This window comes from Meleagris gallopavo, chromosome 11, assembly GCF_905368555.1.
Source record: "Meleagris gallopavo chromosome 11, MGAL_WU_HG_1.1, whole genome shotgun sequence".
Classification (NCBI taxonomy): domain Eukaryota; kingdom Metazoa; phylum Chordata; class Aves; order Galliformes; family Phasianidae; genus Meleagris; species Meleagris gallopavo.
The window spans coordinates 4864778-4882417 of NC_139414.1; the positions used below are offsets into that span (position 1 = coordinate 4864778).

General features: G+C 35.3%; 1 protein-coding gene across 13 annotated transcripts in view; it reads right to left on the bottom strand.

Moving 5' to 3' along the window:
- Window positions 1–17640, bottom strand: part of PER2 (period circadian regulator 2) — a 42674-nt gene that overhangs the window by 11251 nt on the left and 13783 nt on the right. For 8 of the 13 annotated variants that reach the window (XM_085232446.1, XM_085232448.1, XM_085232442.1 and 5 more), the window contains 14 exons: window positions 15743–15844; window positions 14054–14522; window positions 13425–13493; window positions 10160–10314; window positions 9638–9759; window positions 7943–8144; window positions 6674–6725; window positions 5287–5429; window positions 4877–4955; window positions 3312–3418; window positions 2674–2827; window positions 2170–2278; window positions 1652–1783; window positions 598–691 (listed from right to left, as the gene is read on the bottom strand). In XM_085232446.1, coding sequence (XP_085088572.1) covers window positions 598–691; window positions 1652–1783; window positions 2170–2278; window positions 2674–2827; window positions 3312–3418; window positions 4877–4955; window positions 5287–5429; window positions 6674–6725; window positions 7943–8144; window positions 9638–9759; window positions 10160–10314; window positions 13425–13493; window positions 14054–14427 — 1792 coding nt within the window. In that variant the 5' untranslated portion in view covers window positions 14428–14522; window positions 15743–15844. Of the gene's footprint in view, window positions 1–597; window positions 692–1651; window positions 1784–2169; window positions 2279–2673; window positions 2828–3311; window positions 3419–4876; window positions 4956–5286; window positions 5430–6673; window positions 6726–7942; window positions 8145–9637; window positions 9760–10159; window positions 10315–10751; window positions 10786–13424; window positions 13494–14053; window positions 14523–15742; window positions 15845–17640 lie in introns of those variants that run through there. The other 5 variants (XM_085232452.1, XM_085232450.1, XM_085232451.1 and 2 more) reach the window with 4 other exon arrangements.

Genomic DNA, 17640 nt, shown 5'->3' on the forward strand with positions numbered 1-17640 from the left:
CTTTTACGCGTATTTCTTAACAGCGTAAGAAGTTTGTGTCCTAATATATGAACATTGTGTACATAGCCCTCTGTTCTTAGGAATTCCTGAGAAATAAAGTTCAGTTAAGCTGATGGATCCAAAGGGGCCAGACATAAAGGATACAAAAGAAGAGATATCATTAGAGCTAAAACCCACTCAAAATGAGAACAAGTTTAGTGTACAAAAGTCATAAAATAATCTGTTACTCATGTCTACGAAATTTAAATTGCACTAGGAAGATTTTCATTTATTGACTTAAAAATTCCTGAAGTTTTGTGAGAATGGGAATAACAACATCCTCCATCTAACAGGAAAAAAAGCTATTTGACTTATGAGCTACAATTAAGATATTTCAAAGCAACAGCTCTAGGACATCTTCACTGCATGTTACATCATTACCAACAGCTAGGTCACATGTTTTCCTGAACATAGGGGAGAGATTAAGGACAATATAAAGAATAACAGCATTTATTCATTAAAATTGGTTAGAATGAAACTGGAAAGCTCTCTACTCATGTTACATCATGCACCACTGCAATAAACTAGCACTTAATTAACTTACTAGTAATACCTTACCTGCAGAAGGTTCTCTCTTATGTTCTAGTTTTCCTTTATTCTCAGTGAAAATATGCTGTCCTTTAGTTTTGACCTTACGGGCATTTTGACTTATCTGGAAGGAGGCCATTAAAAACACTCATTATGAAAATCTCACACAAGACATCGTGCATAGTGCTTCCTAATTTTCTACATAGCTCAAAAGTAATTTATCTGCAAAACAAAAGTTCCAGAAGCTTAATTTGCTTAAGACGCTAGTGTGTGACAACTGAAAGGCAGCAAGTGACCACGTTGGCAAGCACAGCAGCCTGCAATGCCTGATCACAAAAGCATAAATCAAGTTCAGAAGGTTTAGTGATGTAACTAAGGAAAAATGGAATTTTCAGAAATCAACTGCAATTCAGGAGAGCTTAACGGGAACGGCAAAATGACTTCAAATCTTAGAAAATGGTACTGTTCCTTTGACTGCAACCACATTTTATTCTACTGCCCAATTCACATTGCCTTTGTGGCACAGTTCTGATAAGCAGAAGCACAAATTTAACTCTGGTTTTGTTTTTTTGGTTTGTAATGTCATTAGTTTGAACAAAATTTCTCAGTATCAATTGGATACAACAATGCCCTGTAAAGTTAAGTTTTAAGCAAAAAAACTTTCACTCCGTATTATACAGTGCATTTTCTGCAGCATAAAAAGGTCACAGGCTATCATTTTTGTATGCACTTATTACTGCATTTTATCATCGAAAATAAGAGATATAAACTTTCCCCTCAGAAGAAACTGCCTTCAAACATCCTTTTTTTTTATTTTTTTTTTCCCCCCCAGAAGCAAGCATATAATGGGCATTACAATGTACTAACAGTGTCCACTTTCAAACTTGTAATTGTGCTTCAGTACCCTGAGACTTCATCTACAGCGCAAATACTTATTCCTCCTGACAGAAAGCTTTTTTCCATATTAAACAAATGACAACACTTTCCTTATACTTCTTCCCATCCCAAATTAGAGTTACGCTAAAAGTTAAAAACCACTTTGTTTTGTACCTCATACTTGAATTTATGACAATAGAAAACTTACTGTTTTATCCTTTTGTGTGTCATCATTATTATTTCCTGTGCTGTCACTGGAGGATGCCACACTCATTAAGTGTTCATGTGAGCCATTGCTACCTAGACTTCCATAGCCACTGGATCCACTGTTGTGCACAGGCTGTTAAAAACAACAGAATATACAGTCTCTGCACACAAGCTTTCAACAAAAATGAAATTGTTATTAATAGTTCCATGTAAGGTGAAAGGGATTTTAGGTTTTTTGTGCAGTTTTGTGTTTGTTTAGTTTGTTTTTTTTTTTTTTTTTTTTTTAATTGTTTGTATGAAGATACCATAGCTGCACTAAATCCTTAAATACCAACTGGAGCTTTAACACACTTAAGTGAGTCATGCTTGGCAGTCAAATGCAAGTAGTTTCCAGGACTGTAGCCAGAAATCCCAATGCAGTGGAACAGTGGAAGACAGTTAAACAAAACATCACATTAAGATAAACACTTATGGAAAACCGGGAATTTAAAATAGTGATACAAAAAGCACATGCTGTACCTGTAGTAATAGCCGATATATTTGCTCTGTGATCTCCTGAACGCTGGGGTGAAGAATTCTGTCCTCTGTATAGTTGGGAGCAGCAAAAACATCTTCATTTAAGGGACCCCTGCATAAACCAAACATATCCCATTCCATTACAAGTGCAAGTACTTGAATTGCAGAGAGACTACATCCGCAATTTGCCATCTATATATAGCAAACAGGATCTGATCATTATTCTATTGCACCTAAGGCCATTGAATTTAACAAAATCCGCATCCTTACTCGCTTTGAGCATAGCTTTTCTCCTAAAGCAACTCTTGACAGTACTGACAAAAGTCAAAATAGTTCAAATTTCCTTTATTTAAAGCAGCTACTACGTCATTAACCCAAATATAAGAAGGAAACAATTTATGTTGAGGAGGAATTTTTCCCCTCTCTAAAACCTTTAAGGCTTTTTTAAGAATCAGTAAATAAACTGGAGGGGAGAAAAAAAAAAAAATACCATGAGTATTGACTTACGTCCTAACTTTGTGTCTTCCAATGATAAATGAAACCTTTCGACTCCAAGGATTGATGAAACTGGACCAGCTCGTGTCCATGGTTATATAATCTCCATTTCTAGTGCAAAACCTGATTGGTGAATAGTCAAAAGGCTGACCACCATATTGAAGTACTGTTAAGAATGATTCAAAAAAAGTCAGTTTAACATTTGCAGTTCTAATCAATGAATCAGAGTTTAAGATGACTGAAGAGACAGCTTTATATTTTCATAATTTAACAAATAAACATTGCAAGAATGGCTCACTTTCTTTTCATGGACTGCTTATGAAATGAGGAAGATTACACTTCAAGGTATGACAATTTCTATCATGGCACTCTCAGGACAATTTTATTTATGTATGAAATATTCACATACAAATTTGCTTACAGAAGATATGCTTCACCTCAAAAATGAAAACGAGAAAATACTCAATTTCATCAATTTGCATAAAGAATCAAGTTGTAGAGTAAAGGAATACTTCAACATCTAATTACTTGAAGGTAAAAATGCAATTTCCTTTATTGCTTAGTCCTTTTCAGATGTCACTTTTAACTTTCAGGTTAAAAAAAAAAAAAAAAAAAAAAGATATTTCTTCCACAGCAAAGAGATTACATACTTTTTTTGTGAATTGCTAGCATTAAGGGTCTGTCATTTGGGTGAAGATGCACCAAAACTGGTGTTCCTATTAAATCCTGAGGTAGGTATCCCAACAGAGGTACAGCTCTGGAGAAAGAAAAACAAAGAAAAAAACTTATTTAAATAAATCAAGTGAAATAAATGTTTACTTAATCTTTAAAATGTTTCCATTTAAGTTTTATTTACTCTTTTTCCTCTAATTTTAAGTTTAAATTTTGGGAAAAGCAATGCCAGCACAGTAGTAGTAACACTCTTTGAACAGGACTGTTTTGGGGGTTTTTGTTTGTTTTTGTTTCTAACATTACAAAACAGTGCTCAGACCAAAGTCAAGGAGTCTGCTACAGCAGTTCTCCTATCTTTTCTATGCTGCCTAGATCTACAGGCTGACTACTTACCCTAATTTTAAAAGAGCATTAATAAAATTTAATCTTATAAAACTCCTGTGAAAGTAAACAGTACCCCCAATCTATGGGCTGCATGCCAAGGCTAAGGATCACACAGGATTACTGTAGCTGAACCAAGCAGGGCAGTTGACTAGGGTACAAGAAAACTTCTTCACAGGCAGGTTATGAGTTTAACTCTGCTAGGAAACAAGCTTATTAATTAGAATAAATAACTAAAATTAATGTTCTTGCATTCCTGCACAGTAACTTCTTCTAATGATGCGATGAAATCACTTATTGAATTTATTGAGCTTTCAGGAATGAGGGATAAATCCCAGCATTGAGATGCTTTTATGGTAGCCAACTCAGTTTTCAGTAAGAAAAGAAAATAGAATAAAACCCTACGCTGCCACAAAGAAAGTCCCATGTAAAAGAAGGCAAAGAGAAAGCAAAAGCAAGGAAAAAGAAAGCCTGTGTTTTCAACTCAGGAACAAGCAAACTTGCTCTCATATTCCTATAAAATATTATGATATTTTAAAGCACATCCTTTTACTTAAAAGCTTTAGAATACTGACAACACCTCAGCCTCCTATGCCTTCAATTCTGTTTTTCAAAGTAGTATCTTCCATTCTTCATGGACTTCCAATTTCTGTCACCTACACCCTCCAAAAAATACTAGACAAAAGCAGTCCGGAAAACTAAAGGAAAGTTTGCTTTGCATCTTAGTTCCAGAGCCTCTGTGAATGACTTAAATTCACGTGTGTCATATCTGGCTATACTGAACTCTCATCAGTTTCCAAGACCATCAGTACAACACAAAAGTTTCAGCCAGTAGAACCTGAGTAGTTTAATCATGAACATAGAATATGATGTTTGATGATTTTCTTTGTTGTTTTTTGTTTGTTTAAAATGATGTAATGTTACATTCTATAGACTTAAAAAACAAACAAACAAAAAAAAAAAACACAGAAGGCTCATTCAGATAGTGCTTGCTGACACAGGACATTTTCCTGTCTGTGGATTCCATTCTTTGACTCTATTTTCCAGATTTGCCCAAGATGGAAAAATAAAAGAACAAGTTGTTACAGGCAAACACAGATTTCCACTTCAAGACCAAGGTGGAAGTGCTTTCATACTTCATTTATTTACTTAAGTTACTTACCTCTCATCTACATCCTGGAACAAACAGGTTGGTGTGTGCGTTGTTGTAAAAATTCTTTTGTCTGGAGGAATTCTGGGTGCTGAGAGAAAAATAAAAGCAGGTTAACAAGTTTATTGTGCATACATATACTACCCAAAACTGTATGTTTTAATTAAATACTGAGTAAAATCTAGAAGTCTGCTTAAGAGCATATAGAAAAGCACGTTGTTATCTCACAGCCTCTCAGCAAGGGCAGAGAACAGAACCAATTATCATGTACTTTAATGAAATCACTGATGGTACTCAAATACACTCATTTTCTCAGGCTGAAATTCAGTTGTGCTAAACTGCACAGAAGTTCCTGTAGCAAAATACTGAACAGTTCTAGATTTCACAGAACAAAACAACTATTTGTCCGTTGAAATTAGTACCTTCATAACCAGAATGCACTTTTTCTGCAAGCAGCACACAGCAAAGTTGGTCCTCTGCTACTTCTGGATCTTGTACTTTGATAAGGTAAGGAGTCATCCGAAATGGGTGATAGCAAATCTCATTTTCACGCTCCTTTCCTGCACTAATAATTAAACAGAGATTATTATTTGCACAGATTCATCTCACACTGAACAAAATTTTATCTATTGTAATTTCCTTCGTGACAAAAGGACTGTATAGTAGCTCCTAAAACAGCACCCAAGAATTTTGCTTCCTGAATCTTCAGTAGAACAGAACCTAATTCAGACAGCATCCTTTGCATATTGACTGCAATAATGCATTCACTATCATCTCTACTGCTTAAAATAAGAGCCATAGGTGCTTTAAATGGAAATTGCATGGAAAAAGAAAAGTCCATCTCTTATGACAGATTATTTTATTGGTCCAATAATCTTAATCTGATATTAATCATCACTTTAAACTTCACAGAGATCAATATAGTTTAATTTTATGAAGACTGTTATAACCCTTCAGTTAATAATTAAATACCTTCCTTTACTCAGTATTTATGCTTATTTAAAAAAGAACAAAGTCTCAGAAGTTTTACCTATAATAACAGTTTCTGACCAAAGAAAAAGAACAAAAACAATACCCAGTGATTAAACATATATATATATATATATATATATGTTTATATATATAATATATACATATTAGCCATGGGTATTATTGCAGTATGGATTTATAAAGTAAAAACTTCTATTGTCAATGTTATTTAGAAGACATCTTCAAAAATACCAGCAGTACTTTTACTTGGAGTTTGTTTAAAATATACTAATATCTTAATTATCAGGTATTTATTTACTCCAAAAATAATTCAGTAATTGGTAGCATTTCTGGAAAGAGAAACTGGGACTTGAGAGGCAACAGATAGCAAAAAAAAAAAAAAACTAAACGAAAAGGACTATAGCATCTATTGGCTACAAGAAAGACAAAGTTACCCTCACCTATCTTTACTGGGCATTTGAGATAAATTTAATGTGCCATTACTCTTACAGAACGAAAGAATCTGTAGCAGGTGCTGAGCACAACAGTTCAACTAACACCAAATGAAGGCTTTCTCCACAGCTGTGAAAGATAATGTATCAGCTCTATTTAGGGTTCAAAGGTCAATGTTCAGACTGATAAACTTCTAAGGTGTAACTTCCTGCAACCACTTAGCAGTTCTCTGCGTAGCTTCTGGAACAGCGAGATGACAAGCATGTGCTTGGCCTTACGTTCATATTATGGGATAATAAGAAACTTGCACACTGTGATTCTTATAAAGGTCAAATACTTTGTAATGCATAGTTTCCTAACACCAAGTCTCTTATAACTCTGTCTTACCTGATGCGACAGAAAAAAGATTTCTCTTCCATGCAATCCTGGGTGGAAGACTCTAGAATTATTAAACATTTTATGAAAAGTTACAAATTACTATGATATTATGATGTTTAATACAGTAACTTTTCCCCCATAGCAATAAAAGAGATGTAGCTTGTATCCCCCCAAAAGTTTTAGGTTCCTGAAAGCCTTTGATTTTATGCTTTTCTAAGACTGGCATGTGAATCACAGCTGCTTGCTTAGTAAGCCTTTTGGCAAAAACATATCTATAAACAGTTCTATGGTCTGAACTGTTTACCCATCTGCTTTTTCACTAACTTACAGCATTGACCAGAAAAGTGAGTTTCCACAACTCCCCAGGCTGGACTTCTGATATATGAAGCTATACACAAACATAAAACTACAGAAAAAAAATCAGTAAGTTATGTAGGTAACTTGAACAATCAGGATCAAATGGTCAAAACTGAACCTCTTCTGAGCCAGAGGTTGGACCAGAGACTTCAAAAGGTCCTTTCTGACCTATTTAGTGTACAAATTACTTTGTTGTTAATTGTTTCCTCAAAGTTAATACGGTTCACATTCTGACTTAACTTCATAGACTTAGTCTACAGGGATTGGAATTTCAAACATTTAGAGCAGAACTTGAAATACAAGTGTTTCCTTAAAATAGTTGGCAGCTATCTTTCTGTTCCTAACAGCTGTCAGTGCACAAGTAAAATAACTCTCTCACAAACAAATACTAAGTGACTTAAGAGATATAACCCCCTTCAGCATTAACATGCCTGATATCCTTTTCCCAGGGCTAAATTATTTACATTTGATAAGTGCTCAATGATATCAGCTGTAGTACATCTTTCTATACAATAATCAAGTGTCCAGTATACAAATCATAACCATTATAGAAGTAAGAAGGCAGAATATTATCTTTCTTTTATCTAAAGAAAGATTTTTTTAAAAAATTCTGGTCATTTGATTGCAAGAAAATTGTGGAAGACAAATCCACTTTCAGCATGAATACCTACTTTAATTTCAATCATCAGTTGGATGAGAGAAGCCCGGCAACCAATGAATAATAGCAATCAGAAGACTTTCAGCCAACAGACAAGCTTTTCTGATATATAAAGGCACGTTACACATGCCATATGTTCAGAGATGTTCTAGTAATGCATGTGTGCTATACCCTCACTAAGTGATAGGGAAGGATGAAAGGATATTTTAGAAAAGTTAGCATGACTGAAAATTAGAGAAATAGCTGCTGTTGGGACCACTCACCAGCTCTGCTGCAAATATTCCAAGATGGTAATCTGTATGGGGTAGTAGAAGTATAGAAAACACTGACATCCTGAGGTGCCAATAACTCCACAAATTTGGCATTTTTAAAATAACCCCTCTTACACCGAAGAATCGAAGCAGCTTGATCAGAGATGTACACAATTTTCCCAGTAATCAAAGATACAGCTACAGCAAACATATCCTAAGAAGAAAAACCTCAAATTAGGCAGTTTAAAAAACATTCTTCAATGTATTTATTGTTTAAACAATAAGATAAAAGCAAGACACCAAGATAAAAGTATGAAGTTCAAAATAAAAAGGAAATAAAGACAGTTAAACCACATCTATTTATGGAGCAAGAATATACTTCTCTTGTGAATTACATACATACTTTGAACTACGCAGTAATAATACACTCTGATTTTCCCAGGTTGCATGCCCTAAACATCAGGTGTAAGGAGCTTCCAACTTAAACTACATGAATTGTTTTTACTTGTGTTACAGCCATAGTTGACGTTTATGAGATTCAGCTGCTTTGTGAAGAGTTGTTTATGTTAGTTTGCTCATTCACTACATAATGAAAAAAAGTGCTCTAAGCCATTTGGTAAAAATAACGATAGGTGGGAAAAAAGCCCCAAATATATACAAACTCTACTTGTTGCTTTTCTGCTCGACACAGAAGAGATCCCTGCGTCACAGGCTTTAGTGCCTATCCACTGTTACTGTATACAAGCCTAAGAACTGTCGTCAGAACACTGCATTTACAAACTTGTGCTTTGGATCAACGGATGTTTTGTTCAAATTACACTCTAGACTACTCTATTTGTTTTACCTTCTGGGCAACTTTGTTATTCATAGGTTCAACAGAAAAATGACTTCAAACTAGGAAACACCCCCCACCTACCTGTTATTTTACTAATTTTGGAATTACATAGATTCAGAAAGAGACTTCAGGAAAAAAAAATACTGGAAGGCACTCTAAGTTTAGATGTAATTATTGTTGACTTCCATAATAATCCTAAAACACTGAAAATGCGAAAATAAAATAATCATTCCGATTACTTCTAAAAACCTACATTGATCACCACAGCTGCTCTTATCTAAAAGAAGAGACAGCAACCCTGGTTCACAGAGTAAGCTTGTGCCAGTTGCAAAGACCACAGATACCACAACAGAGGACTCAGTGACACACAGATTCAAATACTTTGGTCACTTTCCAGTCACATAAGCACAAATAACAGTTAAAGCATCACACAGCTCCTACACAACTGACAGCTCAACTGATTCATTATGTCTCTATACTAAGCTTTGTAATGCGATATACGGTAAGTGCATCTCCTAAGCATCCTAAGAAGAAAACTAATTATTTACACATTTTCACAGTGCATTACATCACATGGATATTCAGATATATCACACCATTGCCCCTAAATATGAGATACAATTCATATGACCAAGTGTTTATCCTACTTATTTCCCATCCATCTAACTGACAGAAGAAAAAAAAACAAACATTAAGTGCTCAAAATTTCTCCTTCATGTTCACTGGAAGGCAACAGCCAGCTTCTTCAGATTACTGGCCTAGTCATCAACTTCTACCTTGTCAAAAGGAGGCATGCTTGAGAATTCCTATTCCAGAAAACGTTTTACACACACACTCACACACACACGGCGTAACTGTGTCAGCATACTCACTGCATTTTTCATGATGTATTCTGAGGTTATAGTCTCAACTTCTTCCACTGTATAAGATGACACATTGAGTCCAGAAGGCTGGGATTCATTAATCATCAGCAATTGGTAATATTCCTCATTGGCTAAATCAAGAACGTAAGAACATTAAACAATTTATATTCAGAAGTAAAAGTCACATTAGTATGTAGACAGCCTGAAAAAAAATTGACTTTTTCTGGCACAAGCACAGAATGGGCAATTTGAAATCTAGGGTACTATTCCAAATGAGTTCTTCCACAGTGAAATTTCCTCATCAGTAATCCATGCACTTTTATCCATCTTAACATACTCATATAAGCATTGTATTATATTTCTGTCTGTTTGACAATTTCAAAATTTGAAGATAAATAACAGCTTTGCAAACAAATTTACAACAAATACCAGGAAAATACGAAGCATCTGGCAAAACTGCTTTAACTCCCAAGTAAATATTTAATTTTACCCAGATCAGTTTTATTTAAGCAGTATCATATACTTGATTACCTTTAACTTGTTTAATGCTTTTAAGGGCATACTTCAATGTTGTTAGGACACTAGATTTGCCTTTAATTCTCTTTTCAGCAGGAAGGTGAGCTTTCAGCTCTTGTAATGTCTTCAACAATTCCTTTTGTGTTTTGGCTTTAGTAGACTGCTCGCTGCTGTAAGATTAAAAACAAATAATAAAAAGTTACTTGGATGCTTGGAGTAATACATCATCCTCATAGAAACTCAAATACACTGACAATCGTCACACACTTAAATATGTGCAGCTAGCCACATTGAACGTTTCTATTAGTTAATATCAACATTCAAAACTTGTAGTAATTCTTAAATTAGCTACAATTGCTTCAAATGGAAGATTTACCACAACCAGAAATCTTATCATAAAATATATACTGCCTGTATGTGAAACAGTATATCTATACACACATATACACCCAAGCAACAGTGAATTTTTTTTTTTTGCACCAGTCTCCCTTCCCCTTTTTTTTTTTTTTAATTTGTGATATATCCCTTAGTTCCTTTAAAATTCAAACTCTCAGAAATGTTCATGGACTTCAAAGTAGAGAAGCAGGAGGTCCACTCAAGTCTTCACCTCCTGTTCGAGCAGGTTCTCATAGGAAAGGTCCCTGAAAAGGGAATGGCAGTGGGAGAGCATCAAGTTAACAAAACAAATGGAGAAATGCTTGGAACAATGTATTCCAGTTAAGCATGGCAATACATTAAGTAACATAAGGAAGGCTGCGTAAATATGAAGGGTGAAGAATCAGAGGAGGCAGCTGGAGACAGGTATCTTATTAACATTTCTCAGGTGCATGCTAAAAAGTGTTGTCTCAATGTAGAAGGTCAAGCTACAGCAATAATCAGTGCTATCACTAGAAAATTGCCTTCCTTTGAAATCCCTGGTATCTCTTATCATTATTTAAGAATGATGATAGAATCAAAAAGGAAAAGAAGGGAAGAGAAGGGATGGAGAGGATGACAAAGATGGGTGACAAGTGGGCAGAAAGCAGTTAAAAAAAAAATCACCACATCTTTGTCATTGAAAGAAATTTTAAAAGTTAATCAGTCACAACAATTTAGAGGATTTTAGACCTTTTCTTAACTCTCCCTAAAAATCAATTCATTCACACGGGAAGGAAGGTCTTCTATTACCACACAATTGCCATGGCTGGCACTGTCCATGGAGTTACCCTAAGGATCATTGTAGAAACAGTGTTCTTGGCAACTGTACTACCCTTTCTGAAGCATTCAGTAAGTGGCCTCAACTTCCAGGTAACTTTTAGGAAGATTTCAGATTTTTTTTTCTTTTTCCTGAGAAATCTGAGTTCTTCAGGTAGATCAATTCATCTGACAGGTATGGGGTATACTTCACACTAAATGCTTAGAAGGTGAAGAAGCTGCTTGTACTAGAATATACAGTCATAGCTCTTGTTTGCACCATAACACTATGATAAGCATATAATTCAGTTACTAACTGGCTATTTTATACTGAGAAATAAATGCAAAGGATAAGAGAACAATGTCATACTCCCTTGGGAAACTTAGTATTCACCCATACACTAAAATCACATGCACAGTATGGCTTGATGGTATTAGATTGATGCAGTCTAACAGGGCCTTTTCAATAGAAGAACAATCTATGCTAACAGCAAAAGAGAAAGACTGTGAAATAACAGAGCATACTGCTGTTTTTGTATCCTCTGGGCTTGCTTCTTAAGTGGTCAAGAACACTTCTGCCAGGAAAGCTTTTCCAAATTAGCCTCTAGCAGTAACAAATGCAGAAGGCTGCCTCCTTGGAAAATCAGTTATGAAATTCAAAAATGTTTTTCTAAAGATCTGTAGCAGCAGGCACAGTAGCCAGCCACAGAGAAGGTTTGACTTGCAGAATACAGAATCAGCAAATTCTACAAAAATAAGAGCTTTCCATTTTGCTTTATGTGCACAGTCCAAAAGGTAGTTACGTGGTACAAACATTGAATCCAAAGCACATAAGTCTTTGAATCAAAAGCTAAATCTACAGTTTATTAACCTATTGTAGACATCTCTTTCAAGACCATCTATAGGTATGCTCAGTCAACAGAGGTCATCTGTCTTCCATTCCAAAAAGACTGAAGATGATCAGATTGTGCTCTGAATTAACTGTGACTGGCAGTGGGGGAAATATTGTACCATCTGGATTTCTGAGCAAAGAGTCATTAATGAAGATTGCTGGTTTTGTTTAAAGAACAAGAAAATTGAGTCAACAGGAAACAAAGATTAAGAAATGTTCTTTGTTCACTCTGTTCTTGATAATGAGCAAAAAGTGAACTCCGGAACACGATTTCCACATGAAGATAAGACATGGAAGATTTCCTTGTGTCTACAAGACAGGCATTATGTTCAGCTCACACCAAATGGTGCAAAGGAGTATTTTTCATTATCACATCTTCAGGATCTGTGTCAGGTAGAAAACTTTCAGGTAGGTATATACAGATGGGGATCTTAACATCAGTATGCTAAAGCTGCCCAGCTTCATCTGTCAAGGATCAGGTTTTGGTCTCCTGATCAGAGGCTGACTTAAAAAAACAAACAAACAAAATAAACCTCAAGAAGAGCAGGGCACTCTGAAGTGTTCAAATTAGAGCCTTCAATGACACCAGGTTTCTCAAGTCTATCAAGATCAGAAGCAAAGTTCATACTGCATTCCTGCAGCAGGTCCGCTCTTACAGACTAAAGGCTTGAATTCTGGTGAATGGAACATAGGAGAGGCAGACAATACGGCTGCTGGACACCAAAACATATCCAACTCATTGAGTGAATTCCAATTTTAAAATGCAACTAGGTTGTTTCCAGGCAAGGGCTTCAGACTAAAATCTGAAGAGCAGAAAAATCCCAGAAAAGTCTCAAAAAAAAAAAAAAAGAAAAAAAAAATAAAAAAGAAAAAAAAAAAAAAAGAAAAAAAAGAAAAATCCACGCTTGAAGTGAACCACAAAAAATAAAACTGAGGCTAAGCTACCAAGTCAAAAAAGGCTAAGAAACCTTACAAGTCATCACACAACTTGTGTGGAACAGTTACAAAAAGCTCTGATTTGATCAAGTGGTTAGGAAGACATGCTGCTGATTGTGAAAAGGAAGAGAATCAAAGACAGGACATCATCTCCTATGTGTACTCCCATTTTAGCCAAAGCAACGTCAACTCACAAAACATCAACCACCACCCAACCTATTTAGTTTTTAGCATCTGTTATTACATACAGCAAGTTACTGAAAATATATGTACATTTACCTGCATCCACTGCTAGACTGATTGTGTTCAGAGTTTGCAATCATCAGACTAAATGCATTTGAGCTTGAACTAAAACAAGGAAAGGCAAAGAGATTAAGATTAGTAAACTTAACATAAAAGTTACTTCATTTTAGTTCTACAGTTGCTTCGTTATGACTGTCTAGAACAGAAGTCAAACTTTAAGAGTCTACTAAGCATGGAAACTATACTTGCTACACATTTAAGAAGGTACCTCTTGCTCTGTATTTCCTCTATGCACTATGCTATTACTTCAAAGATGAAAATAGCACAGATCCATCCTGACTCTTAAGAACAGACTGACACTTTTTGCTATGTAATTACAGGAGTTGGTTTACCAAAAGAATGCATAAATAAAGCCAAAGCAATGATGAGGAAAAAAAAGTGTACAGATTAAGTTGGCTCTGTGAAACACTGCACTCTATAAAGTATAACACATTACATAATCTGAATCTGCATTATGAAAGATGACTGGTTAACTAGTGGAAATCGACACTAAGCTTTAATCTGGAGATACAATTTATACCACAGTTGTAACTCAAATTAGATTCAGATGGTAAAAGCCTTCGTGATAAAAACAAAAGTGAACTTTATTCAATACTAACTACTACCTTTTATGACAGTCTGAAGATTCCATGAGCATTGCTGAATCTTTCCCATTTTCATCAGACTCATGGCCATGAGAATCATGTCCACTGGAGTAGTTTTCATTCGTCTCATTTCCACTGAAGTCATTTCCACTGGATCCACTGCTCATCTCAATATCTTCCTGAAGAACTTCAGGAGAGTGTTCTGGTTTTGGCTGAATTTCAGAATCTTCAGCAATCATCTGGCTATGGTTACTTGCAAGTCCAGAATACTCACTCATTTTCTGTTGCTCTTTTAAAGAGAACAATGAAGAAATGTTTTCACTGATATCAGCTTGCTGCTCAGGCTTCTGCTCTTCAGTGCTAGAGTAGAACCCCCTGACCTCGATACAGTCCATGGGACACTCATTAGAAACACTGCCAAGATCAAGTCAAGCCATATTCAGAATTTTCTGTCTGTAAAGATTCTGTCTGGAAGTATAGACCCACAAATCTGAGGAAGAAGGGAAGGAAGAACAAAAGCAAAACTATTTTCTTGTCTACCTTTGCTGACAAACTGCAATTAAGTTATATTTATGATTAATGTACTCAGCATTTCAATAGTGAAAGTTTAAGTTAAATATAATTGCAATCCTAATGACATTTTTAATCAAAGAAGTATTTATCTTTTAGTGAAAATTCACAGAAAAAGAGGAAGTGGGATAAACATCAACTCCTCAGAAGTTTAAATATTCAGCTGTTTGTAGTTGTCACTTAATTTTTGATAGGTTTACTGCCTGGATTTGGACAATAGCTAGTAAAGAATATTTTATGTTCAGTGAAACTGTTTTGCTGGCTTTCAGTTCACCTTGGAAAACAAAAAGATCCCTTGATGCATCAGGTGATACCTAACTATGTATGAACTTTATTTATTTAATTAGTTTTAACTATGCAGTCTTGCTTTTAAGATCAGTTCTCTAACAACAGAACTCTCTCTCTACTTGCTCTATACAGAAGTCACATAGGTAAGCAGAATGAACATATAGCAGGAAGAGGGAAACAAAGTATAAAACAATTCACTTCTCAACAAAAAAAAAATTACTATAGTACAAATATACCTGAAGATAACTTTAGCCATAGGCTACTACTAATTCAGTGGAAAAAAAAAGGCCCAGCACTGTTTAGAAAGGTAAACTTAAAGCAAAACAAAAATCCTTTATTTTAAAGCAAATTATAATACAGAGCATATAAGGAATTTAGTGAATAACAGACTAACACTGAAGAGGCGAAGGAGAAGAGCTATGTAGCAGTTCAACCTTTCATACAAGATAAAGATGCTTCATCTGAACCATCTGCCCATCTAGTTTAACAACCTACAGATAACAATTCTGCAGACTAGAAGCTAAGATTCCCTGACCATGCAATGCAACATCAAGAAAACAAGTTGTTTTAAGAATCCTGTTTGTTCCCTCCTCTTCTTCCTTTAGAATATTCAAAATAACAATCCTTGACTAATAAACCCCTCTGGAATAACAAAGGCAATACAAGAAGTCTGCAGGTAAGTTTTGCTAGTGCTTTCTGCTAGTATTAACTGCAACAATTGGCTTTTAAACTTTTTTTTTTTTTTTAATATTTGTGTAGTCTTTAACAGAAAGCTTTAACTTAATAAACATTTAAAACACACCATGATTCCACTCCCCTCCCACGCAAAAAGCATTGAAACTATTTTCTTACCCTTTTAATTGCTGTTTTTCCAGACATTCTACATTTATTTCAAATTTTTCAGAAGAAAAAACTGCACTTCTCCTCCTTTGGCCAAAGAAATATGCAAGATATCTGTTTTCATTTGAAAGATGAAGTACAATTTAGGGACACATATTTAAGCTTTCAGCAATGGTGATATATTCTATCTTTCTATATGTTTCTATAGAAAGTGTGTAAAAAACATTTTTTCCTCAACAAGATTACTTAGCAGCTTTTTCACATCTAATTTTAGGTCTGCTAACTCAGACTGTGTAGACATCCTGTTATACTGCTGCACTGAATAGAAGTATATAGGCAAGAAGTTACACTTTAGTAGCTCTAACAGTTATTTTCTGGACTAAGAGAACAACTTTTGCCTTATAAATTACAGAACTGAAACATGCAAAAAGAGAGCATTGACTGTTAGATGAATTATTTCAGTGGCCCATGCACTGGTGACCAATGATAAGCTAGAGCAGACACTTCATCTCTCATCTACTCCCTCCTGTAGGTAAGGCTCACACTGTCCCTTGCCTTAACTAGCTTCACATTTTAGAGATGCTCTAACCCTGTATATAGTTCACTCTTAACCACACCTACTCCTAATGAGCCTGAGTGGAGATGATGCTGAACACACTACCTACACTACCCATGCCCCTAACTGCAGTATCAGGAAGAACACCATGTTTTCACTGTTAGTGAGTGAAAACATCAAGGGGCTGAGACAAGCAAATATAGAATGTGACATTGGGGAACACCTATATGGATGGTATGTGAAGAAAAACCAAATAAAAGTCATGTTATTGTATAGGAAAGAGAACACATGTAAAAGTGTTCATGCTTTTGCTACTACTACATGTATTGCATAATTAAGAGCATCTACTGAGTGAAGAAAACTGAACTCACATTCAAGAAGCCAATTCTCACGCATCATTTATACTATTATTTCTCAAACAGCACTTATGTTGTCAAGCCCTATGGAGAATTCAGTGAGTCAAGGTACTCCAGCAAACTATCCAGCTGGCAATGGGATGCCATTCAACTTTCCCCGCAAGAATAAAGGTAGGCCAGGTGATCCAGTTGAGCCTATTTCAAGTAAATACCTTATGCACAAAATTCTATGGATTAACTCCATCGTGATTATAACAAAAGTTTTGAAAAAAGACAGCCAAAACATCACCTGAAGAGATCTGACAATTACACAAGTATTTTGTGTTTAATGCAGGATTTTGATCATATTTTTTCTAACTGAGTACTATTAGGAAAAGAACTTAAAAGAAGAGGAAAAGGATATTGTTGTTTCACAGTTACAGCTGTATCTGCTAGTAACCTGTCATTTCTTTAGAGGTAGAAGAAAGGCTCTCAAAACACAGTGGCTTCTACACTAAAATCCCTTAAAGAAAGCTATTCACAGGCTCATATTCATGAGCTGTCTAAAGACAGACTATGAGTGCAGCCCTCAATTTTCCATTGGTAAATAGTCCAATATTACTGTAATGCATCTATCTGAAAAACCGTGTTACTTATGAGAAGGGCACTGATCATACCACAGACTTTCTACTTCAAATGCAAATATTTTGTGTACGAGTTTAAGTGTGAGAAACCTCTCTGAAATTCTAATGGCACAGTGTATTATAAATGATGCAGTACTCTCAGTCCCCATGGTTGCCTGTAAATTTTTATTTATTTTTTAAAGCTTGCTCTGGAAAATTATTTTCCTAAAGTCTTTTCTATCATCTTTAGAAGCTTAAGGATCAATGAAATTGTGCCATAGTAGCATGAAGAGTTTAGTGGTTTGAAATTTTGAGTTGTTAAATTACTGATGAGCAATTTCTCCCACCTCTGAATATCCTCTATTGTCTCTTCCTTCCCTGACATCTAGGTCAGCT